The sequence below is a fragment of the Dunckerocampus dactyliophorus genome, chromosome 3 (genome assembly GCF_027744805.1).
Source record: "Dunckerocampus dactyliophorus isolate RoL2022-P2 chromosome 3, RoL_Ddac_1.1, whole genome shotgun sequence".
NCBI lineage: Eukaryota > Metazoa > Chordata > Actinopteri > Syngnathiformes > Syngnathidae > Dunckerocampus > Dunckerocampus dactyliophorus.
Window position 1 is genome coordinate 33,774,890 of NC_072821.1, and position 27,186 is coordinate 33,802,075.

Sequence of the window (27,186 nt, forward strand, 5' to 3'; positions counted from 1 at the left end):
TAATTCTCATCCTTTTACTTCTATGGAAGTGGGTCACCTCGTAAAGGCGATGGATTCCCAGTTGAGAACCCCTGCGCTACAGTCTGTGATGACAGCAATGTAGAGTTGACACTGAGCCTGAAAAGTTGCGGATTTCTGGTAAAAAATGTTAGTCTTTTTTGGTGAGAAAATAGGCCGTTTTTACCCGCAAAAAACACATCTCAATAAAGTATAAGTACGTGATAATACACTTGAAATGTACACCAGACGGTTGAAAGGGTCCACAATTTTTACATGGTTACATCTTTATGCTTCACTGATAAGATTTTTTCGTCAAGCGCTGGGATTCCGCACTTTTTTCGGCGGCCCTTGAACGCATCATAGTCGCTGTGCGATGCAAAAGTGAAACTAACGCCTGCAGCGTGACTCCCATTCCATCTGTGCATTGATCATCTTCCATCAATTAGTAGCTATACATTTAAAATTGTGTTTAATACGCGTATGAGGCATATTGAAGACAAAAAAGAGCCGAAATTAGAGGAGAACGCCAACGTCAAGCTAGCAGGAGGGTTTGGAGGGGGAGGAGTGAGCCATGTGTCAAAACTAGACAGTTCTATGGGCGTATCAATTAGTCGAACAGTTACGCCATTCGCTGGTGGAAAACTCTCCACGGAAAGTGGGATCAAAAGTAAAGTCGTTCGTCACAATACCACGGTTCGATTATCGCTACCTCGCTATGTCGCGTTTTTTCAGAAATGAATTAATTTCATGGTAGGCTATGGTCTATTATTAGTTGGGTTGGGCATCGGGAATCGATGGGAACCGAGACTAACGTACTGATTCTCCTGGAATCGTTCATTTTTTAAAATGAAATGGCCGCATAACACCAACAAAGAAGAAGCCGGCAAACACCAATGAAGAAGAATCATTTGTGGTCATCCATTTCAACCATGGACTGTGTGCGACAGCGCTCGCTAGACATTTGCAACGCCATCATATCATGCAAAGGAGGGTGCTCCGCTTACAGGATTAAACACCTCCGGATTCACGGGGTACAGCGTGCCCTGTTTTTGGCGCGCTACGTCGAACTCTCTTCCAACCAGTCAGGTAAGTAAAACTATAAATTACGTCGATCTTATGCCAACATTGAAGCAGCAAACAAATGATACTTTATACTGCGAATATGGTGGCCAACTCAGATATCCAGCTAACGTAAGGCTGTGTACTTTTTCATAGACAAATGACCTGAAGTTCACCCTAGCTTTAGCCAGGAAGTTGACCAGTGTTACTCCATTCACCGTACTTGTTTGATATTCTGCACGCAGTCTCTGCCTCATAAGACAGTGGTTTGATATTTATGTAATAGTTCAAAATAGCCCTGTGAGAAATTCATTGGTCAAGTACTTCATAAAAAGTTCATATAATTTTAAAAAATCATGGAGACATTCAGACATTTCATCCAAGAACTTTGGTTAGCGCCTGACTCCACCAATACTGACTAAAACTCAGGCTGGTATCAATGATACAAATTTGATATTGAGGTACCGGGGTGATATAGCCAAGATAATATACAACAGAAAAAAAGACAGGACAAAATCATATAAAATATGTCAAAATGGTATTTTAAACAATAAAAAAAAGAAAAGAAAAAAGTCAAATAATAAAAGCATTAAAATAAACTTTATTCACAATTCACACATTCACGGATCCGTTTACGATCTGGCAAACATTACCTCAAGTGACTCACGTATCGAATCGATTTCAGAGCGTGAAGAGTTGGCATCGGAAGTATCGATATTCCAGTATCGATCCGCACATCGCTAATTACCTCACATGACATTAGCTTAACACTGCATGAAGTCATGAAGTCAGCCATGGTATGTCCAACATGATGAAGTGAAAAAAAATGTTCTCCTCCGATCCCGTGTGGAAGTGGTACGTTTTTGGCTTCTTAAGTTTCGAAGAAATAAATTTGAGGCTAACTGGTTAGCTCGCTAGCTTATTAGGTCGCTAGCTAGCGGCTGTGTCGAGTGCGTGCAGCATGAGAGTTGCACAATGTGTTATAAACAATGAATAACAGGTGTGTAAATGTGACTACGGGCGTGTTAGTTCATGTCTACAGGGATCTAATGATGTTAAAAACCCTATTTAGACACTTATAAACAGGTTTTCTGCACTCTAACTACGAAACTATTCCATTTCGTAACACTGAATCCTATATCGTGGAAATTTGCGGTCGTGTCTGGAACCAATGAACCGCTACAAACGAGGGACGACTGTAGTTGATGTTGTTTATGTGTCATTAAATCAGACAACTAGTCAAATGGAGTGGAAAATCCTACACACGCATCATGACAGAAAGACTCCCGCATACACAGGAAGCTACTGAATAAGTAATTAGTCGGGGAGGGGGGGTTCTGCTCATGCTTTACAGTTAAAATCACACATGTTGGAGGGGGGCGCAAAATATTGAAGAACACCAGCAGGTGGGCTTTACTATGAGGTCACCTGCCTCTGCCTTGGTCACTTGATGCATGTGCAAAACTCATGCATGATCCTAACAAGCATGCAAAGAGAGCCACGCACGGCTGCACAGGAAGACGCGCGCGCGCGCAGACACACACACACTCCCGGCTAAATGTGTGAGCGTGTGGATGGAGGTAAAGCAAGGAGGCAGCAGACTTCTGTCAACAGCAACTTGGAAGCTTTTCCGTGAGCACCGCCACGCTTAAGAGGCTCAAATAGAAGCTATTTTCACCACATGAAAACACACACACGCACTTCCACCACCCCCCACTCCCACACACACACTTACCACAGCTGTCTCTTGGTGGGTAGGCAGTCTTTGTTGGAGGCTGTCACTCCCATGGCCATCTGCATCACGGTGATGTATTTCTGGTACTTCATCTTCAGGCTCCTTGGACCGCTACTTCGAGGAATCCGTGAGCGTGCGTGCAAATGGCTCCAAAAGGTCCCCCGACATCCGCCGCGCGTCCAGTGGCATCAACAGCGCCATTTCCAGGGGGAGAGGTCCCCGGAGAGCCGAACGAACGGTACCACGCCGCCGCCACCCTGCATGTCTGCGCGCTGCCTCTCTAATCCCATTAGAGCTCAGAATAGATTGGCTAATCCATTCAATTTTGGGCTCATTGTTGTGGCTCGCTCTGGAGCGGCCACTTGTTTGTCTTTCTCCGACCTCTATTGTTTTTGTTTGTTTAGTTTGATCCCCTCCAAAGAGTGAGGAGAGAAGAGCCAGAAAGGATGCAGCGGCGGCAGCATCCACGCGTCTGTGAGGTAGGAAGAGGAGTGCGCTCACAGAGGAAGAGGAGGAGGAGGAGGAGAGGGAGGGATGTAATGGCTTAAGAGAGGGGGTGAAAACCTACTACAATACCACTGACAGAGAAATCCCAACAATGAATGCCTGTTTGGGGACGTTTAACGATGTTACCCAGGTTGGGGAAAGGAAAGGGGACAGTGCACTATAAGAAGGATGGGCACAAACAAACAGGCAACATGCTTAAAAATACAATTATAATTTGCTTTAAAGAAAAAAAAAGGCAGGTCTCTATGTCTTGTGTCTTCTGTTAACTGTTTTAAGACGTAAGACAACTATACAAAATTGAAAAAAAGCACTGAATAGAATTATATAAGCACAGCAAATCCTTGTTTATCGCGGTTAATAGAATTTACGAGAAGTGGAAATGTAATATTTTTGTAGTTACGGCATAGAAAATGTGTTTACGATCTACTAAATCCGCTTATTTCAGATTATTAGAGCCCTCTAGACATAAAATAACAACCCATAGTCTCCTTTACATTCCTATTACCCAATATTGTCGATATAACTAGAAAATCACCATGGAAATTTTGATGCGGCATGCTCCGTGTTGTGTGAACCTCTGACCCGGTGTTTGCTAGCATGTTCTTGGCATTCTTATACTGTACCTACATTATACCATAAGGATTTTGACATGAGTAAAATAGCTAAAATGCCATCATGCTAACAGTTAGCATCCTTACTAGCGACCCTACAACATACCATGTACAGTATATCTTTACATGTTGACATCAGTAAAATAAGAAAAAAACGAACATGCTAACAGTTAGCATGCTAACACCTAGTAAGGCAGCACTAAGTGCCGAAAGTGCCAAGGCAGTTCTACAGTGTCCCGACATCATGACATCTTTGTATTTGCATTTAGACATGGGTAAATTAGCTACAATGCTAATAGTTAATATGGTAGCACCTAGTAAGGTGGCACTAAGTACCGAAAGTGCCAAGTTGATTCGAAAATATCCCAACAACACATCATGACATGTATGTACAAGTATTTGCATTTAGACATTCATAAATTAGCTGAAATGTTAACATGTTAACAGTCAGCATGCGAGCACCAAAAGTGACAAGGTTGTACAATAGTGTCCCTACATCATGGCATGTCTGTATTTGCATGTAGTAAAAGAGATAAAATGCTAACAGTTAAGCTATTAGGACACGCTGGAGGCATCATGTCTCACAGCTGGCTTGGGAAAGCGTAAATCCAAGGTCACCGCAACAGTCTACCAGAATGTTTTAGAGGACTTCATGATTCCTTCTGCTGAGGATCTGTATGGAGATGCAGATTTCATCTTCCAGCAGGACCTGGCCCCTGCCCATACCGCCAGAAGCACCAAAACCTGGTTTGATGCCCATGCCATCACAGTGCTTGACTGGCCAGCCAACTCACCGGACATAAACCCCATTGAGAATCTATGGGGTATTCTCAAGAGGAAAATGAGGGGCACCAGACCCAACAACAAAGAAGAGCTGACAGCAAGCATCAAGGAAATCTGGGCTTCCATAACTCCCAGGCAATGCCACAGGCTGATTGCTTCAATGCCACGTGGCATCGAGGCAGTGATTAAGGCAAAGGGATTCCCAACCAAGTATTGAAGATTGACATATCGTTTTGAAAGTACCATATTTTGATTGATTTGATGTGATCCTAATTTCTCTCTTTTTTTTTCCTGCAAAAACTGAGAAGTAAATGGTGATTTCTTCACAGTATTCTAATTTTTTGAATTCCTGTTTTCGTGGGTTTTATGAGCTGGAAGCCCAAATTACGTAAAAATAAACAAATAAACACTTGAAATCGTTTAAACTGTGGGCCCTGAATCTATAATCTATGAAAGTTTAACTTTTTGAATGGAATTATGGAAATTAAACAACTTTTCCATGACATTCTAATTTTTTGGAAAGGGTCTGTACTATATATAAAATATATACTAATATACTCAGTTTAATATGACAGTCTTGGTTGATCTTTTTATGGCAAACGAAGCATTCTTTTTATTTTTTCAATTGAAAATAGAAGGCTGAATTCTCTCTCAGTTAGGTTGACAGCTTATATAGACACACCTGTCCATGTGATAATGTTTACAGACATTGCACAGCAGCGTGTGCATGTATCCTTTGTTTACCAAGCATCTCTTAGTGGTCAGTAACAATCCGATGCTGCCTTCATGCACTCTCTGTGCACATGCTAATCAATTCAACCATTGATTCTGTGTCAAACTGAGATGGCCAGGAAACACGAGTCTTACGTGAATTGTTAAGTGCAAAGGGGACCTTGCAGAATAATCGTGTCATGGTACCTGCATGCTTACATGTTTACATGTTTTCTTTAAGAAGTTACCTATAAAACTGATTTGCAGTGACGGGTAAAGAGTACACCGTGTCTTTTTACAGAAAGGTGAGATGACGCCGCTCTGTCACTGTATTTAAATATTTATTGAGACTGATAAACAGAGAGAAGGTCAATAGAACTGCAATGTATACGCCTGGAGGTCTGTTGAGTTTACCAATGCAACCCCAAAAAGTAAATCTAGATAATCAGGAATGAACAGCACATTTCTCAAGACGAAAAAGCAGCAAACAACACTGTGATGGCACATGTGGCTAAGCAGCTGGCGGGGAAGGTCAGAGGGAAAGAGCTGTTCTCAGCACTGCTTGATATTGGCAACGCAACCAAAAACACCCAACCTGCGTTCTTCAAAGTCACTCAATGTGTATTTACACTTCTTGGAAACAGAATTAATGAAACACACACACACACGCGAGCATATACAGGCCTGAAGGAGTCATGAATATGACCGGGGAGCAGTGACAAGAAGGTGGAAGACTGGATTGATTTGTTCTTCTCAGAGTCCCATTTGCTCCTCATCAGTGTGTGAAGGAGCTGTTTACTTTCATTTCATGGCAGAGTACACTATAATTCACCACCACTGCCAAGCAGGAAGGTTCATCACTGTAGGTTTGTGTGCAGCCTGTTCGACACTGTCAGACTTTGGCCATCGCAGACAAAAAATAAGCCGCTGTGGTAAAAATCGGCAATTGTGACTCAACAATGGTGTTTGTACATCTGCGCTAGAAGACTACATATCACTTGCATTTCAATATGTTTTGACTAATAATAGACCATAGTCTACCACAGAATAGTGATCATTAATTAATTAATTAATTTCTGAAAAACTGCGCTAGAGCGATAATCGAACTGCAATATTGCGAGGGACGACTGTATTCTAGTCATTTGGCGGCACAAAAATGACACAAAACATTACATTACCATAACGCTGCATGAAGTCATGAAGTAAGCCATGGCATGTCTAACATGATAGGGTGAAAAAAAGTTCTCCTCCCATCCTGTGTGGAAGTGGTAAGTTTTTGGCTTCTTAAGTTTACAAGAAATAAAATTGAGGCTAACTGGTTAGCTCACTAGCTTGCTGGCTAGCTGCCATGTCAGGTCCCTGCAGCATAAGAGTTGCAATGTGATGCAAACAATGAATAATAGGAGTGTAAAGATGACTATATGGGTGTTATTTCATGTCTACAGGGCTCTAATAATGTTAAAAAAACACGTATTTAGAAAGTCCAAGATTTCATTTATTTACACTGAATCCTATATAGTGGAAATTCATATAACGCGGTCAGGTCTGGAGCTAATTAGCCGCTATGAACGAGGGAAGACTGTATGTTCCATCGCACAGTGTGTACTAAGTAAAGGCTGGAAGTAGTTTGTAAATGCAGACCATTTAGAAGATAGTCGCTGAAGGTATGGGTAACAATTAGGGGTGCTCCGATATATCGGCCACCGATCTGTTTCGGCCGATTTTCATAAAAAAACGTGTGATCAGCATATGCTGATTTAATGCCTTTGATTAAGGCCTTTGATTAGCCTGTGGCTAGCACTATTGCAGGCTGCAGCCACCCTTTTGTGCAGTGTAAAGTCTCGCCCTAACTAACATCTTGGGCAGTGTCATCTTCTGAAGGTCCATCAAAACTAAAACAATCATATCTGCCATGTGGAACCTAACTGCTCACACATGCCACGGAAACTACCTCACCGGGGTAAAAAGCTCTTGTATGGCTGTACAAAAGACTGTCTTTAGTAGTGTCTTTCTCTTTGTCCCCTTCAAATTAACGCTTATGTAAACGTAGCTCAACATTACTACGCTAAATGGGCACCTGAATGTATCACGGCAGCCGCTTAGCTTTGGGAGTGGTTGTCTTCACACGGACCTTGTTTGACGTTTAAGCAACAGTGTGCGCCTATAAATGTGAGTCACTGGTTTATTTCTCACTTGTTTAATGTTAGACGCTGTTGTACCGTGGTAATATTGTAATATTGTTGTGTGTCTTTCACATCTAGCCGCCGAGCTGGTTGCTGGCTGCTGGGCTAGTTAGCCTCGTTAGCATTATCACTAAATGCCTTGTCAACTTGTTTGGACTAAATATGCAACCTTATATTGTTAGCAGGCTTTTTCAATGTGCTTATATAGTGTACTGCTAATAGCTAGGATGTTGTGTTGCTGTGTAATTGTGTCATGACTATGGCTAGTAGGTTTATAAGTATTGCAGTAGGCCATGTGCTTGTGCTTTGGTTTCAATTTAGTCACTAATTGGGTTATAAGTGTTTATGCTCACTTGCAATGTTTTCTGTTGTTTGTTCCCTTGTAGAAAACCACACACACACACACACAACACATTCACATACACCTACCTGCGGTAGACACAAATCTGGCTATGGATACCGCCTTTGGACTGCACTCACCTGTACAGGATTGTTGTCTTGACCCGACACCTTGGAGTGATTGCTGACCAGTATTACACCCAATTAAAGCCCTCACTACAACGGCACTTGAAGAACAACACTTGATGGAGTATGGTGAGTTTTGGAGGCTCACGGCAGCTCATGTCAAACAACAACTAAGCCATGTGGCGAACACTCACCCGTATGTGTGTGACAGTCAGACGGCTAAGCTAATAACCTGAAAAATGATTGAATTCGTCGAACGAGAGCAGCCTTTCTCAGCGATGGAAGTTCGCCAAAGTCTCCTTAAAGAAGGCGTCTCATCCTCTGGAAAGTTGTCTTCAAAAAGTAAGTAAAATAGGTTTTAGTCTAAATTAAGGTGGTTTTATGGTTCCTTTTTTCATATCATACAGCCAGAAGCAGGGGTGCAGCCAGGAATTCTGGGCCCCATGAAAAAAAAAAAGAAATCAAGTTGCCCGTTGTCCCGACTTTTCTCCTTTATACGGCACCCCTGTCCAATAGCACTCATCATAAATAAGTTGAAAATGTGATTGGTATCGGCTGATTTCAGTCCTGGATGATCGGTATCGAACCAGCAGCTTAAAACCCTGATCGGGGCATCCCTACCAACATAAGTGCATGGCATCTTATGACGGCCTTGCTACTGCAGAAGAAAAGCAGTCCAAATGTTTCCCTGGTTGCTTGTCACTAGGCAGAATCACCATCATTTGTGCTTCGAGGCTCAATAAACAAATAGCCAGTCATACCCACTAGGCTGCTTAAACGGCAAACTAGTGTCTGACAGAGCACACGCTCAAGAAACGACTTCAAAACTGAGTAATGAGACAAGCTTATCCAGCGCATGCACATCAGCTGTGCGATCGAATCACGACTCTTCTATTAAATTTAAACTAAATAGAAAAAAGAGTCCCGTTTGGTGGGGTCCTCAACGCCACTGTGTATTCCACCCCATTTTAAACATAACAGTACTGTTCATTCCAAGGCATCAGCATAATGCATGAGCCCATTTCCAGAGATCTTCACTCAGAAGGTCTGTCACGGTGCATCTTTAAACATCTCAACTCTTCTTCATTAAAGCCAGCACAGAGTCTCTTTCATCACAAGCATTGTCACAGAAATAAATGGCCCGCTTACTCAAAAGCAAGCTGTGATATTATGTTGGTAGAAGCGGAGCTGGAGAGGAAGACTGGATTGGATGGAGAGTGAGATTTCCCCCAGGAGCAGCAACCCTCCCAACGTGTTGATCTCCAACCCCCCCCCGCGCCACCACCACCACCACCATAAATTACACTATCCCCTGGTCCCTGGCCACGATTAATCACATGACCACGGCAGCCAGATTAAATCTGTAGCCTTGGACCGCACCCCTGTCTCACTCTCGCTCGGCCTCCTCTGTCATGTGGGCTGCACACAATGTCACAGTAACAGAAAATAAGCACTAAGTAATAAACACAATGTATATCATTCGGAACCTGACCGCGATAGGTAAATTCCTGCAAAGTGGGACTCGAATATTTTTGTACTTGCAGCGTAAAAAACCTGTTAATGACCTTCTAAGTATGGTTTTTAACATTGTTAGAGCCCTGTAGACATGAAATAACACCCCTATAGTCACATTTACACTCCTATTAGCCAGTATAGTAGACATGAAGTCGAGAAATGAGACATAAATAAAACATAACAGACTTACAGTTCGCACTGGCAGCATACTAACTTTTGTGGCTATTGTCTCATCAATGTAACGTTGCTTAAAAATACTTTTCCATTTTTTTTTTTTACTAATAATAGTCTTGGTTAATTTATTTATTTTAAAAAAATGCAAAAGCGTGAGGAACTGACGTCTGAACCTAGCGAGGTACGGCTGTAGTGTCATTTATCACTTTGTGGACTTTGTGTGTGTTATCATCCACGTCATTACCTGTCTCTACCTGCTAGTCTCTCACAACACGGAACACTGAATGCTTCCTGGAAGTCAACACTCCATTACAGACCTCCATCGCCACGGTAACGCTGGCTCCGACCTCATTATTCACCAACATCACGTCATATTCACAAGCAAAGTGATCCGATAAGGCAGGGGTGTCCAAACTTTTTCCAGCGAGGGCCACGTAGTGAAAAACGAAAGGATGCAACTTTGCCACTTTGATATTTTGTAAAGCAACACATGTAGATATGCTTATTATTCATATCAACTTCACTCTTTGCTCTGTTTTTCACATTTCTGCTGTTGTTTTTAATTTTTAAAAGTATTTCGAAGTATTTTTCAAAATATTTTGACTTGACTATTCGCATAATATTATAACTTTTTCCCCAATGTAATTTTACAAAAATAATAACTTTATTTCATGTTTCTCATAATATTTCAACTAAAATATTTCAACTCTATGCTACTAAAATTACTTCATTTTCCTCATGTTATTTCAAGTTTATTATTGTAAAACTGCCACTTTTTGCTCGTTAGAATACGACTTTTTTCTCTTAATATTTTGATTTCATTCTTTTCCAATTACCAATTTTTCTATTTTTACTGTTGTTTTTTAAAATATTTCTTCTTTCCTCTCTTTTGTTTCTTTTTTTCACAAAATTGCGACTTTTTTTCATCACATTACAACTTTTTTCTCATAATATTTTGGTTTTATTTATTTTCATAAAATTACAGTTGTTTTTTTTCCATTTCCGTTGTTGTTTTTTTTTCCAACTATTTTAACTTTCTTTTTGTAAACTTTGTGCTTGTAATTCAGACTTTATTCCTATAATATTTTAACTTTATTATAACTTTTTCTGCAATCTAGTTTAGAAGTTGTTTTTTTTTTTACAACATTATTTGTTGGTTTGTTTTTTTCTCATAATATTAAGACCTTTACAAAATATCTTTTTTCTTTAATATTTCAGCTAACTGCTAGTAAAATGATGTTGTTTCCTTATAATATTACATATAACATTTTTCCTGTAAAATTACAACATTTTAGATTATTAGATCACATTTTTTTTCTCTTAATATTTGGACTTTATTCTTGTAAAATGACTGCTGATTTTTACATTTTTGCTCTTGTTGTTTTTTAAAGTTTTCTTGTTAAATTATATTTTTAGAATGTGCTGCAGGCTGCGAATGGCCCCCTTGCTGCACTTTGGCCCCCCCTGCAGTAGGGTAATGAATCGGATGGTACATTCTCATACAGAAGTATTGGAACACCGAGCTCAAATAATGAATATGAGACCAGAAACTGTTTACACGAAGACAAAGATCATGAACTAGGAGCAACGAGGCACTCCTAAAAGAGGTGGAACAAAGGGGCAACACAAAAAGTAATTACTTATTGAAGCAAGAAAACAGGAGCTAGTGCTGAAGGTAACCAAAATGTGCCTCGTTGCTCCGCCCAGTGCCAGGATCTTAAGAGATCAGAACACAAGACTGCTGAAATGTTACATGAGCCTTTCTGATTTTCAGTGTTGAAAATTGCTTGAGCATCCAAACAAATCATAGAAATTGTATTCATTCAATGAGCAGACATCATAGTTAAATAATGAAATAATAAAGTCATGGAAAAAATGATGAGACCACCCTTGTTTTTTCAGTTTCTTGTTCATTTTAATGCGTGATACAACTAAAGGTACCTTTGTTTGGACAAATATATCAATGACAACAAAAATAGTTCATAAGAGTTCAATGTTTTGGCAGTACAATGCTATCGCTATTCATGTAAGAACTTAAGTGATTTTGGTTATTATCAAGAAAACCATGGAGGTTGCTAGATATCAGCTCTTCAATTCAACTCCTATGAGCTATATTTGTTATCATCATGATATTTGTCCAAACAAATGTACCTTTAGTTGTACCAGGCATTAAAATGGATCAATAAACTGAAGAAACAAGGGTGGTCGAATCATTTTTTCCATGACTGCATGTGTGTGGAAGCATATCAAATGAGTGCTAATTTTCACTTCCCCGGGTATTAACGGGGATTTATTTGTATATGAAGGTGTTGGAGGATGAGAATGAATTAAAAATATCGAGGCAATAAGAGTGAAAGGAGTATTTAGTATATAGTCTATTTGATTGGACTGTGAAAAGGATCTATAATTAAATCTGTGCTATTTTGAAATGCAAGGCTGTTGAATATTATATTGCAGTCCAGGTAATCTTACTAATGTGAGGGGTTATTGGAAGTGTTATGACTTATTTTAATTATTTATTTGTTTATTCAACAAAGAGAATACATTAAAAGACATACATATTAATGTCCCTCCTGCACCAGCGACTATTCATCCCGAGTCACATTTAAATGCTGGGCCGAAAATTAAAGGCGACTGATAAGGGAAATCAGACATTGTAAAGTAAATGTGCAGTGTCATGCACACCAGAATAGAGCAGTAACCAATTGGAACCTGTGCATAAAATCCACCTGAGACTTGATAACACAGCACACATGGATTATACGTGGCATTTGGTGGGGGTGTCCACACTTTTCCCACATAGTGGCCACATAGTGAAAAATGAAAGGATGCAACTCTGCCACTTTGATATTTTGTAAAGCAACACAAGTAGATATGCTCACAAGTTACGTATATTTCAAGATAAAACTGCATCTCAGCTTTGTCATATACAGTAGGTGAAAAAGCATATTATTACTATCAACGACACTCTTTGCTTTTTTTCCCCGATTTTCTTTGTCATTTTCTAAATATTTCAACTTTCTTCCTAAATAAACTTTGTAAATTTTCTTTTCGGAATATTCTGACTTTATCCCCATAATATTACAACTTTTTCCCCCCGCCTAATTTTTCAAAAATTAAAACATTATTTTATTTAGTTTGTTTCTCATAATATAATAATACCTTAGAAAAATAATATTTTTTTCTTTAATATTTCAACTTTATGCTACTAAAATTATTATATTACCAATTTATTCTTGTAAAATTTTTATTTTTTTCTTGTTAGAATATTACTTTTTCTGTTAATATTTTGAAAATTTCTTGTAAAATTACAGCTGTTTTTTCGTTTTAATTTTCCAACTATTTCAAAATTCTTCTTCTTGTAATTATGACTTTGTTTCCATAATATTTTGACTTTATTCTCTTTTTCTTTTTCCGCAACCTAATTTCCCCCAAAATTACAACTTTATTCGTTGTTTTGCTCCTCATAATGTTATGACTTAAAAAAAAAACAACTCTTTTTTTCTTTAATATTTCAACTTTAAGCTACTAAAATTCCGGTATTTTTCCTCATAACATTATTGTTATTCACGTAAAATTACAACTTTTTCTCATTAGATCGCAACATTTTTCTCCGAATATTTTCACTTTATTCTTTTTCCAATTCTGCTGTTTTTTCTTTTTATTTTCCAACTATTTCAACTTTCTTTTTGTAAATGTTCTTCTCGCAATAATGACTTTATTCCCAGAATATTTTGACTTTATTCTCGTGTTATTACGCAACTTTTTCCGCAACCTAATTTATCCAAAAAATACAATTTTATTTGTTGTTTTCTTTCTCATAATATTACAACTTAAAAAAACTTTATGCTACTGAATTGACGATATTTTTCCTCACAATATTACTTTGTGATTCTCGTAAAATTATAGCTTTTTTTTTATTATAGCTTTTCTGATGATTAGGAAAAACAAAATCCGCCTATTTCAACATTGTTCTTGCAAATTTTCGTTTTGTAATTATGACTTTACTCCAATAATATTTTGACTTTATTATCGTAATATCATAACTTTTCCGCAACCTAATTTCCGCAAAATGACAATTTTATTTGTTATTTTGTTTCTCATAATATTACGATAGAAAAAAAATCTTTAATATTTCAAGCTTATGGTACTAAAATTCTGTTTTTTTTTTTTCTATTAATATTTTGACTTTGCAAAATTACTGCTGATTCTGTGTTTTTTTGTTGTTGTTTTTAAAATAGTTTTCTTGTTAAATGATATTTTTACAATGTGCGGGCCAATAAAAAAAATGGCACTTTGAACACCCCTGGTATCGGGGATGTTTAAAACAAATCAAGCCAAGCAAATGTAATGTGGTATGTAAAACAGAATCCGCTTGCTGTTGCTTCAACACAATTGCATGTAAAATACATATCAGACATGACTTGCTGGGAAAAAAAGGAGCACGGCAGGCTGTTTTTCTTCCCTCCGCTCTGTTGTTGAGAGCCAAGGTTGGATCTCAGGTCAAAGCCATGGAGAAGGAGACAGAGACATGAGTCAAAATATGCTTCCAGCTGCAGCTTATTATTATCAGTGTAGTCTAAGTGAGAAGTCAAAGGCGATTCGGAAAGAGCGGACATTTTCATGTTACTCAGCGTCACGTAATTGTAAGGGAAGGGTGCTGGGATGGAGGTGGGGAGTGTGTTGGGGGTTGTGAGGAGGAATGGCTGCAAGGAGGCCTGGACACTAAATGACTGCTGTTTGTGCTTGGATGATGATTTATGGTTCTGCTGCAGGGGTGCATACATGTGGTGTGTGCATGGGAGGGGGAAGCACAGGTCCACTTGCAGCATGCACACCATTCTAGCAAGGAGCTGCAAAGAAACGTGACGTCTATGATACAGGATGATGGATTTGTGGGCAATTCCATTTGGGTTCCCAGGAAATAACATTTATAAATGCACTTTTTTTATAAAGCAGTGTCCTGCACATTGATCTGATTGTATATTTAACAAATACGATTTAAAAGATTCATTTTAATTAAAGCTGCAAGCAGCGTTTGTGTCAGAAGAGATGTATGACATCATCCCATGTTTTTAAAGGGTACCTGATGTGAGCTATCATCTGAAATATGTTATATATTCTTTGTAATTATGTTCTACATTGTTCAGTTTTTTAAAGTGACATGACATTTATAGCTCATGATGCCAGCTCTCGCTGTTCAGTCACATTTCCGGAAGGGACGCCATCAGAGTACTGTCACTCAGCTACACAAAAATAGTGATGTACGAGACAGGGGATGTTTACAGTGATTATAGCAAAGATTTGAGCAAAGTGTCAATAGTTTTCGAGGAGAAAAGAAGGGCGAAACATTCGGAGATGATACAGAGAACTTGCAGACTTAAGCCTTAAGACATGGAAATGAAGATTGGTTGCCTTCAAAACACAGAAAAGGTAAGTGTAAATTACTCTGGAGTTGCTTATCCTTCAATTATTGTTCCAAATCGACTTCTTAATGAGCGTAAAGGGTTCTTTGCAGCCCGATTGATGGTATAATTCGGACGGCGGCCACAAGTAAACATACATATGATGTGAAAAGATGTTTATATAATATGTAGAATGCTTTACAGCCTTGTCGCTATCGTGGAATAGTGTTTAGAAGACATTATTTAAACAAGACATGACTTACTCTGTTCTGTTGAAACTTTGACACTGTTCTTCATGTCTTTTTTTCCCTATGTACCTGCCGGTACTGTTCCACCGGCTGAGTAGCATCCTTTTTTGTTCATACCGTACTTTCAAGCCAAATGCTTCTTGTAAAGGTGTTCCTTCAAAGCAGTCATCAGTGAAATGATCACTGCAAAGAACAGAACTCCATCTGTCTCTCGTTCTCTGCACTTGCTTTGTCCATTTTTGTCTTAAACCTTCCTCTTTTGGAAAAGTATCACTCGGATTCTATGAACACGCAGCATCAACACAACATTTTGGCATGACTACTATTTTGATGAAAAATATAGTGAACCAAGTCAACCATCTACCTCGTTTGTTTACTCTGCTTTAGCTGAAAGGTGTCACCCCGATGACGTCACTTCCAGAAATGAGACCGAACAGTGAGAACTAGTTTATCATGGGTGGCGCCATGAACTATAAATGTCATTTGTGTGAATTTATCAAAAATGTATAGAAAATGGAACAATGTAGAACATAATTACAAACAACATATAAAATATTTCATGCAAATTGAATGTATCATGTCAGGGACCCTATAAAGTTTATTTAACAACAGATCATGACGTTACCGACTTACGCGCAGCAGCATGCATGTTATAAGGATTTTAAAACAACATTCCGGATGTTTCCGGGGCTCCATGTGAACTACCTGGTGTACGCAAACATGTCACTGCTTTACATTTGCCGCTTCCTGATGCCTTTTTAATGTCCTCACTGTGACATTTAACTCAGCAACTCTGAGGCATCAGTGGGGAGAAAACATCTCCACCTGGCAAGATGTTAATAAAGGTGACAGCAGGGGGGCCGGGAAGCCGTGGGTGTCACACCCCGCCGTCTGGAAGCAAACCCAACGTTGCTGTCAGGAGGTGCTGCGCTGTGAGTGTAAGCCTTTATAAGGAGGGGGGGGGACAATATTTAGTTATGTAGGCAGGGGCTCAAAATGCATTTTTTCTCTTAATATTTTGACTTTATTCTTGCAAAATTACAGCATTTTATTTTTTTTCCCAACTTTCTTCTCATAATTATGACTTTATTCCCATAATATTTTGGCTTTATTCTCGTGATGTTAGAACCTTTTCCACAACCTAATTTCCCGAAAATTCCAGCTGTATTTGTTGTTTTGCTTCTAATAGTATTACAACTTTTTCTGTAATATTTTAACTTTGTGCTACTAAAATGGTGTTACTTTTCCTCATAATAATACAACATTATTCTCATACAATTATGCCTTTTTCTCATTAGATTACAGCTTTTTTCTCTTAATATTTTGACACTGTTTATTTTCGTAAAATTACAACTTTTTTTCCATTTCTGCAGTTTGTTTTTTTTTTTTTTTAATTTCCAACTATTTAAACTTTATTTTTAGGTAAACTTTCTACTTGTAATTATGACTTGATTCCCATATTATTTTGACTTTATTTTTGTAATATTATAACTTTTTCTGCAACTTAATTTCCCAAAAATGGCAACTTCATTTGTTGTTTTGTTCATTTCTCATAACATAAAAATAATTATTTCTTTCTTTAATATTTACACTTTTTCCTACTAAAATGACATTATTTTTTTCTCATATTACGCTACCCTTGTAAAATTACAATTTATCCTTGTTAGATTACAACTTTTTTGTCAAATATTTTGACTTTATTATTGTAAAATTACGTCCGAGTTTTCAGTGTCTGCTGTTTTTTTTTAAATTCTCCAACTTTCTTCAAATTTTAAACTAAATTTTCTTCTTGGAATTATGACTTTATTCCCATAATATTTAACTTTCTCCGCAAGCTAATTTCCAAAAATGACAACTTCATACATTCTTTTCTTTCTCATAATATTACTACAAAAAAAAAAGGCTTTTTTCTTTATTTCAAATTTATGCTACTAAAACCCTTTTTTTTTTTACCCTTTTTTATCTGAATATTTTGACTTTATTGTCGCAAAATTACGGCATATTTTTCCATTTTTGTTTGTGTTTTAGAAAATAATTATTGTTAAATTATATTTTTAGAATGTGCTGTGGCCAATAAATGGCAAATGGTCCCCGGGCCGCACTTTGGACACCCCTGTTCTACAGTAAATGTGTCAGCCCCGTGATCAGTACAAGATGGCTCTCACTCTAAATCAGCTGGGATAGACTCCAGCTTGATTGTGCACAGGATGACTGATAAATGGATGGTATACGATACAGCCACAATGTTTGACTATTACATGCTGTCGTGAATATAAGCGTAGCGGCAGTAGCTGTGTGCGAGCTGCCTGCAAGATTTACATAGTTACTGTATAGAATGTCACTGCGCATTTACTCACAGTGATTTCAGTGAAGCATTACACCATCTGTGTGTGTGTGCCTACATTTATGTAAGCACGGAGCATGCCGTTGTGCTTCACTAAATAACCAAAAGTGTTTTACTGTGAAAGTTACAGTACACGCACACGGGCAGGTTTGAGGCGCTGTTATCAACCTTGTGTTCCTATCCTCAGAACGGTCGCTAAATAATGAGCAAAGTAAAATAATTGGATGAGTCAGTGCTGCTACACACTTGTTGTTTTGTTCTGTCTTTATCGGTGAAGAGAACATGCAAAGTGAGTCACTCAGCTTGCACGAGAAGGAAGACTGTGTGTCTCTGCTGTGAGCGTGTGCATTCGTTTCCATGCATTGTGAGTGTTTATTTATTTTTTGGACATGGCAACATATTCTCCCCTGCGCATGATAACAACACCCGGCTAAATAGAGCCTTCTCAGGTCAAGCGGTACAACAAGGTAAAAAGCACATCAACAGCACTGCTTGAATGTCCGATTGTATTCACTGAAGGTCGTTAAAAATGAATGAGGAGGCTTGTTGATCTAAAAATAAAAAGATGTTGCCATGGCTCAGGCATGATACACCTAGAGCAGGGGCGTCCAAACTTTTTCCACCCAAAAACAAAAGTGGCGGGGCGGCCACTTTGATATTTTTACTGTATGCATTTTAAAATTTTGTAAAAAGGCAAACATTTGTTTTTATTATTTTAAAGGTAATATTATAAGCTCATTCAATCCCAGCCATTTTTCAAAAGACAACCCCTTCAGTAGCGGCCATTTTAGACGATTTTGACTGATCTTTCAAGGCACACAGAATATTGTGTTCTATGGCTATTTACACAAAGAAAAGATTAGACTCCCATCTTTCATCAGAAAAAAGAAATTTGTTTCTACCTTGTTCCGTTCTTTAGTAATCAGCAGTAGAACGTTGGTACGTTTCGGGAAAATATCAGTTCCCGACTAGAAAAGGGAGAAAACCAGCTTTTTGTGAAAAGATACATTTCAGCTTTCACTTTGAAACAATTTTTTTTGCTTTTGTGACAGCTCAAATATCTAAACAACTAAACCAACATAAAACAAAAAAGGGGTTGTTTTACATCAAAATAACAATTTATTTACAAATGTGACACCATGAACTATTTACAATTCTCACATTTGGAACTAAACAGTGCGTGTGCATGCGTTAAAATGTGTAAGCTTCTGCACGCTCTTATCAAAGGCACTTCGGCCACTTTGTGGCCGTTTTTATGGCTTAAAACTGCTCTAAAAGGGACATCTTTTAGTGTGCAGTTGCGTCATCACCTCTTTTTGCCGCGCCAAAAAAACTTAAAACATGTAAAATTATGTCTTTGGTATTGAATGAGTTAACATTATTTTTAATAAATGTAAATGTTACGAAATTATTATTATTTTACACTATTTTAAAAAGTTGTAACTTTATGCAGGAAAAAAAAGTCATAAATTACGAGAATAACGTCGCAAAAAATGTACGACTTTATTCTTGTAATATTACTACTTTTTTCTTTTAAATGTACAACTTTTTTCTTGTAAATTTATGACTTTTTCTTGGTTAACAAGAAAATTAAATCGTAAAATTATGTGGAAAAAGGGCATAAATGCGTAAAAAAGTCATACATTTACAAAAATAAAGTCGTACATTTTCAAACACCTGCAGGTAAGAAGCAATCAAGTCAATCAATGAATGAAATATCATGACATGACTACTACCACGTCACTACTATCAGAAGAAGCGGAGTATAGAGCGGGAGGAGCCACCTGCTGTGGCCCATGAAGGTGCGCTGTAGTCAACAGTGTTTAACAGAGTCAAAATATTTATAGAATAAAGTCATAATATCGAGAAGAAATATATAAGGATAAAGTTAAAATGTTTGTAAAAAATAAAAATAAAAAACAGCACAAAAACATAACGTAAGGAGAAAAAGTTCATATTACCAATAAAAAGACTTTGTCACCGATAACACAAAGCTGAAATGCAGGCTGTTTTTTCTTTAAATATAAATACAGTAGTACCTCGCATAACGTAAACCGCCTTTTACGTAAATTCCACTGAACGTAAAGCGTCAAGTCGGTGCAAGCGACAGAGAGACTAACAGAGTACACTTGGTGACGCCTTCTGACGCTTCACGCTCTCATTGGCTGATTATCGGGGCACCGCCAACGCTGTCATCTCATTGGCTGACTTATCCAGCGCGTCCGTGTGTTTGTGTGAGAGACATGCTGCTCCCTTCAACTCCCTTCCTCATCGTAGTCGCCCTTAAACTAGTTCGCACGCATTGAAATCTCTTCTTAATCTTTTCACTTTTCTTTGTGTTAAAATGACGCTAATCATGGGTCCTAAACCAAGTGGAAGTGATAAGAAAAAAAGGGAAAAATTGTCGATAGAAACTGAGCAGGAAATTATACTCCTGCCTCCACTTGCGTACTCCTGATCGAGACATCTCGTGAACGGTAGGATTGTTTTTGTTTTTCAGTTTTATTCATTTACAGTAATCTTATTTATTACCTTATTTGATATTGGAATGTTACTCTACTATGTTTATGCTAACGTTTTGTAATATTTTCCCACCATATTTGGTGGACTTTGATTATTTTGAAGGGCCAAAGGTTTTGAGTTTGGGAAGATCTTGGAACGGATTAGGCTATCTACATGTATTTTACGCTTCGTATAACATAAAAACCCTAGAACATAAAGTTTCTCGGAGCGTCTACTGTATATTTAAAAAACATATCTGCATATCTAAAAGGGCTAGTTTAAAAAAAATGTAAGAATGGCCCCCACATTTTGTGATTTTTCAGTATTCAGCCCTTGGTGGAAAAAGTTTGGACACCCCTGTTGTGAAACACTACATCCGCACAGATAGCTGCTATTGAACTGGAACACCCCTACCGAAACGGCGTAGAATTTTATAGGCATTCACCCAAAAAGCGCAAAAGAAGTGTGATGGCCCCTACTTGCACTCACATTCTATTTGTGTTTTTTGCTGCTGCTGCTTTTCTCTCTCTCGTTTCCTCCAAGTTAGTGCAGGACTTGGAGTCCGCCCCAATCATCATAGCTGGGCCCGGTGTAGCTTTACAACCCAGACGCTGATGATTGTAGAAGCAGATTAGATTTATTTTTTTGTTTATCTAATAGTATAAAATGATTTTTTCCCCATGCATTTGGTGTCAAACACGTTGTACAAGTTGTAAACATTGGATTTCTGGAGTGTTTGTATTGGGTGTGACAGCGTAGGAAGAGAGTCTGCTGCACTGAGCATTATTGTAGGGCCAAGGTCAAGGTCACAGCAGGCTGCCTTCCCGCCAGAGGCAGAGGTAACCTGAACCAACAACTGCCAAACGAGAGAGCCCTTGTGATCTCCTGCCTGGGTGTGAAATGAACAATGTTTGCCCTTCTGCTGCTGTTGACAGAAATCTCAGCGCTGCTGGGTTTTTTTTCCCAGGCTATCCAGGCTTTTCATCCCAAAATTATGGCTGCCGTTTTCCACTGCTGAAAGAAAACAAATATCCCAAAGATAAGTCATCATTATGAGATAAAAAGTCAAAATTATGAGATCAAAAAGTCTAAATTATGAGATAAAAAGTTATAATCATGAGATAGTCATAATTATGAGAAAGGAAAGACATAACTATGAGATAAAAAGTCATGACTGAGATAAAAAGTCATAATTATGAGATAAAAAGTCATAACTGTGATAGAAAGTCATAATTACAAGATAAAAAGTCATAATCATTAGATAAAATTCTAAATTACTAGATCAAGTCATGATAAGACATTCATAATTATAAGATAAAAAGTCTAAATTACAAGATAAGAAGTCAAAATTTTGAGATGAAAAGTCATAACTATGAGATAAAAATTTGAAATTATGAGATAGAAAGTAAAAATTACGAGATAAAAAGTCATAATTATGAGATTAAAAAGTCCAAATGATGAGATACAAACTGAGTGCCACGTGACCAGTGTTGCCAACTTGGCCATTATGTCGCTAGATCTGGCGACATTGCAACACTCCCTTGATAACATATTTTCTCAAAAATAACTAGCGACAAATCTAGTGACTTTTTCTGGCGTCGTTGGGGAGTTTTCTAGAATGGTGAAAGCACGTATTGTTCTGCATTTAGTATTCTCACTGAGCAGCGGCGGGTGCTGTTGACAGGTCCGCCCCAAAGGCAGTCGCAAGCCATGATGTGGAGCTCTACGCATCCATAGTGCAAATGAATTGCTCTTACATATACTCCCCAGAAGAGTGTGCTACTTACAAAGCACACTATGTCTTGTTAATGTGCGCCTCAGAATAAACACAGCATAATCTGTTATTCGCTGTTCAATTGTGGTCATTTTAAAAAGTTCCCAATAGCCAACAGTTGTTGGGAGAACTTTGAGAGGCGCTGGCCGAGATAAAATCCATCCATCCATCCATTTTCTCTGCCGCTCACTGGGGTTGCGGGGGTATGCTGGAGCCTATCCCATCTGACTTCGGGCGGAAGGTGGGGCACAACCTGGACTTGTCGCCAGCCAATCGCAGAGCACATGAAGACAAACAACCATTCACACTCACATTCATACCTATGGACAATTTAGAATCGGCAATTAACCTAACATGCAAGTTTTTGGAATGTGGGAGGAAACGGGAGTAACTGGAGAAAACCCACGCAAGCACACGGAGAACATGCAAACTCCACACAGAGATGCCCAAGCGGAGATTCGAACACAGACTGGGTGGCCAACATGCTAACCACTCAGCCACCGTGCAGCCCCCAAGATTTTATTTTGATGAATTGATGGCCAATTTCAAATGAACAAACCAAGAAGTAATGAAGGTGTATTTACTCACTTCTAGGACAGCCAAAAGCTACTTTTCTTACTGAAAAGTTGGCAACAGTGCAGGTGACGAAGGCTCCGGTGAAGAAGGCGGCACATGCGCAGCTGTCGGTATGCGTATGGAAGAGCAGCAAGGCCTAAGGAAGACACCATCACAATGATTTTTGATCTGTATGTAGTGTCAAGCCGTGTGTGAAGTCAGGGTGTTTATTGTTCATTGATGAGCTGCCCGGTGAGGCAACTTGAGAAAGCAAGAGAAGTTATACTGTAAACACGCAGTCGGTACTGATCCATTTCTTCCAGACCCGCTTATAGCTAAATTGTCACTCGTGTCACACAGATACAATTGTTCTGCTGCTGCCTTCTCAAACAAACACTACACAGATATAAACAGTAAATTAGCAGATGTTACTTAGATGAGCACTTGTTGAGGTCTGATTTGGTGATTAGTTGACGCGCGGGGTCAAATAACGGTCAGCCAGGACTGTGTTTGATTAAGTACAGCCCAAAAGCTGCGTACCTATTTTGTGCTACGACTCAGTAATGTACAAGCAGAGTGAAACAACCTTATGGATTTTGGTAATGAGCACAGAGAGGCCATAAAATCATAAATAAATATGAATGTGGACAACGGAAATGTTCTATACTTTAAGATCATGGCACTCGTCATTACTGTAGTTACACCTGCACAATAGAATGACATCCAGTGGACTGTTTGGTATTAATTGAACAATATCAGATGCATTTTGTTTGTGTGATTGTTTAATAGCCATCCACAGAAGACACAGTAGACTGGGGACAACTGCCAAATGTACTTACCTGCTTTTAAAGGTAGCAACTCATTAATCGTCATTCAAATTTGACTTTTAACCTGTTATTATTTGTTCCCGATAATAAATCCAGACGTGTCAGACATGGAATACATTTTTTTCTGTTGACTCCAATGCTCCAGTCCAGTGGTTCTCAACTGGTGGGTCCGGACCCACATGTGGGTCGTGGATCCACAATAATGACATTAAAATATGTAATATACAGTACAACTGATGTCTGGCTTATTTGCAAGTACATTTGAGCAATATTTCAGTCATCATCTTCCTTGGTATGTGTACATTGCACAGTTATAAGGAAAATATCTGATTTTGTGGTGTTTTTTATATTTAATTTGAATTTATGCATTATTTCATGCATGCAGTTATCATATTTCCTTAGCCTTAATAAAGATCTTTTGATTTTTCACAATGTGGCTCCCGCTGGAAAAAAGTATGGACACCCCTGATCTAAATACATGAAATTGGGGCAGAAGATTCTTTTTGGACAAAAATAAACTATAGTCATTACATCAGTCAGACTGCAATGACATGCCAACAAGTAGCTGCCCTTAACCCCTGGAGGATGACAACTGTTTACAATCAATACAGAGGTCATGAGAGAAATTTCTATTCATGGTAGGACAGATTGCTGATGAAATCATAACAACCTAAGGAGAATTCCAGGCAGGGTTATGACAGTGGAGTGACTCACGTTGGATGTTCCCACCCCACGGATGTGTGCAAAGCAACAGCGCAGAAGGAAGGACAACAGCAATGCTGTCAACAAGAAGGGTATGAGCAGATGCTACTTCCTGAGGAAGCTTAGGTCCTTCAGTGTGTGCAGCAAGCAGCTGTAGATCTTTAACCAGTGCCCTGTACTATGCTGTGCTTTGTTGGGGGAGCAGCATCAGCAAAAAGGACATAAACAAGATGGACAAACTGATCTGGAAAGACGAACAAGTTATCGGCACTAAGTTTGAGGCATTTGTAACAGTGGGAGACAGGAGGACACTGGACAAACTGTTCTCCATCATGGACAAACCCACCTGCCCACTCCATTGGACAATAGAGGGGCAGTGGAGCTCATTCTCCAACAGACCCCTCCAGTTCCGTTCCCACAGTGAACGCTACAGGACTTCACTCACTCCACATGCCATCCAGCTCTACAATACCTCACCTGTCTTTAAAGATAATTGACAACAATATTGCGCTGTGCTGTCTGCCCTCCCTTGTATTAAGTGTACATTTAAGTGCAAATCTTGTATATCTTATATTATTTTTATTTTATAAATATTGCAATGCATTTTATTTAAGAGTGTTTGTCTTTTTCTTCTGCAATTGAGCTACTGTAACCAAGCAATTTGCCTTATGGATCAATAAAGTCTGTCTAAGAACAACTCTGATCAAATCTCTCTCACTTGTGTAGAACTCCAGGCATTCTCGTTGCCTCTTAGGGCAGATCTACAAGAATAACACAAGCTGGCAGTTTAGGCGTAACAGTTTAGATTAGAATATGCCACAGTGAAAACATATGCAGCCTCAACCTTCCTTCCATATCGATTTGGCAAACAACTAAGTCATCAATTAATCAGTGATATACTGTACATAGTCCAAACCCCGTTACAGAAAACAGAAAACAGAAAACAGAAAACATGTATGCGAGTGTTAGGAGTAAACGTAGAGACTTTTGTTTAGATAGCAGCATCCTGTGCTGGTTATACAAGATGAAACAGGTCTCCACATCACACACCATCACAGACGATGAGAGAGAATCCAGATGTCTAATAATAGTCCTTAAAAGTCTCTCCTCTGCTTACATCATTTTATTGGAAATGGAAAAACTATTTCTGTTTCAGTCTTGTTTCAAGTACCCAATGCAAAAAGACAAATACAGTGCAACACTCTTAAGCCGATCCCACTTATGTCGACAACCCGTCTATGCCAAACAACTCATCAAGTCCCGGTCCACCGTGTTCTTATTATGACTAAAAAGTGCTTATGTTGACATCGGTCAGCCAGTCTGAGGCTGAGATAAGCCCACATTACCGATGGTGATAGCGCTGTTTTATAAGAATGGGTAAATCACTCTCCTCAGCCTCCGTCATCAGGAAACCGAAGAGAAGAGACTTGTTGTTAGCTGTTAAGACCCAGGGGAACATACTGTAACATATTCAGTGAAGACACAGGAGGCGAGAAAATCAAGTCAACCAATGAATAAACTAAAAACAAAACAAAACACATTGATTTAAATCATTGTCCAAAGTGCTGTGTTTTTTTGTTGTTTATTTTGGACTGCATCACATTCTAAAAACATAATTTAACAAAAAGAAAAATTGAAAAATTAGAAGTAATTTATTAGAATAAAGTCAAAACATTGAGAGAAAAACGTTGTAATCTAACAAAAAAAAGTCGTAATTTTACAGGAATAATGTTTTAATAATATGAGAAAAAATACTGCCATTTGAGTCGCATAAAAAATTAGGTTGCGGAAAAAGTTATAATGATATGAGAATAAAATTGTGGGAATGAAGTCATAGTTACGGGAATAAAATTTACAAGAAAAAAATTTGAAGAAGTTGGAAAAAGAAAAAAACAAAAATATTAAGAGAATGAGAAAAGAAGTTGCAATTTTACAAGAATAAACTCGTAATATTATGAGGAAAAATTATGTCATTTTAACAGCAAAGGTGAAATATTAAAGACACAATATGTTATTTTTTAAGTTGTAATATTATGAGAAACAAAGAAAACAAAATAAAATTTTCGTTTTTGGAAAATTTGGTTGGGGAAAAAGTTATAATATTATGGGAGTAAAGTCATAATATTACGAGAAAAAAGTTATTTTTTTATTTTAGTTATGAGCACCACTGAGATCCAATATCATTAAAAAAAAACTGAAATAAGCAGTATAGACCCCCTTTAAATAAACACGTTACTGTATTTATATAGAAGAAGAAAGAAAGAAATAGCCAAGATATTAGGATGTGACCACTGAGCCATTAAATGTTACAGTATGTTGCAAGTGCACAAAAGGGTCCATGTCCTGATGCGCCTGCCCAAACAAACAAAAGGACGGTTAGGTGAACAAGCCAACTCTATAAAGGGCCGTTGTCTTGTCACTTCACTGCTACCCGAGAAATCACACAACTAAAACCCTAAACAAAATCGAAAACAGGACAGCCGGTCACACCGGGACAAACAAGAAACTAAGGGGCTATCCAGAGCAAAACATTTTCAGGTGTTTTATCGTTTCAGCCTTTCATCCACACAGAAATGGTGCTCTGAGTGTCCTGAAACGGTATTTTTTTTAAAACGGCTTCCTGAGTGGGAAAATCTGAAAACACTGGCTTGTCGTTTCCACGTAGACGAGCAAGTCCTCTGCTTTTTGAAAACAATGACGTCGCTGTCAGGTGACCACAAGTGAGCTTTGACGACAATCCAACATATCTGATCATTTCCAGGGTCATGACTCCCACAGTCGACATTCTCCTGATATTTTCTGGTCTTTTGTTGTCATTTGACTTGCGGAAGTAATTCCACTTGGAGGCTTGGAAAGAGGAAGACGGCGCACTTATGCACATGCGTTCTTTCTTCTTCTATAGTTTGGTGTGTCACGTGGTTCCATCTGTTTACCGAGCCACACCCAGATCGTTTTCACCCAGTGATACGTTCACATCTAGATGCAACTATTTACTAACTTTTTTACTTTCAAGCTGCCAAAAAATAAATAAATCCAGGACCTTTTCCTTGTGGACAGGGCCTAAAAACCCAGGTTGCTGCTCAGCA

At 38.5% G+C, this 27,186-nt stretch overlaps 1 protein-coding gene and 1 long non-coding RNA gene across 12 annotated transcripts in view; one reads left to right on the forward strand and one right to left on the reverse strand.

The window, feature by feature from the left end:
* The window catches only part of tjp1a (tight junction protein 1a), a 155,590-nt gene extending 152,321 nt beyond the window's left edge, over positions 1 to 3,269 (reverse strand). For 6 of the 11 annotated variants that reach the window (XM_054771566.1, XM_054771576.1, XM_054771568.1 and 3 more), the window contains exon 1: positions 2,795 to 3,269. In XM_054771566.1, the coding sequence (XP_054627541.1) occupies positions 2,795 to 2,886 (92 nt within the window). In that variant the 5' untranslated portion in view covers positions 2,887 to 3,269. The remainder of the gene's footprint in view (positions 1 to 2,794) is intronic. The other 5 variants (XM_054771574.1, XM_054771569.1, XM_054771572.1 and 2 more) reach the window with 2 other exon arrangements.
* Positions 3,270 to 6,547: 3,278 nt separating this feature from the next.
* LOC129178902 (uncharacterized) lies at positions 6,548 to 8,316 on the forward strand. The gene is made up of 3 exons (XR_008569864.1): positions 6,548 to 7,575; positions 7,976 to 8,183; positions 8,266 to 8,316. It is a non-coding gene; the product is annotated as an uncharacterized LOC129178902 (long non-coding RNA).
* Positions 8,317 to 27,186: the final 18,870 nt, after the last annotated feature.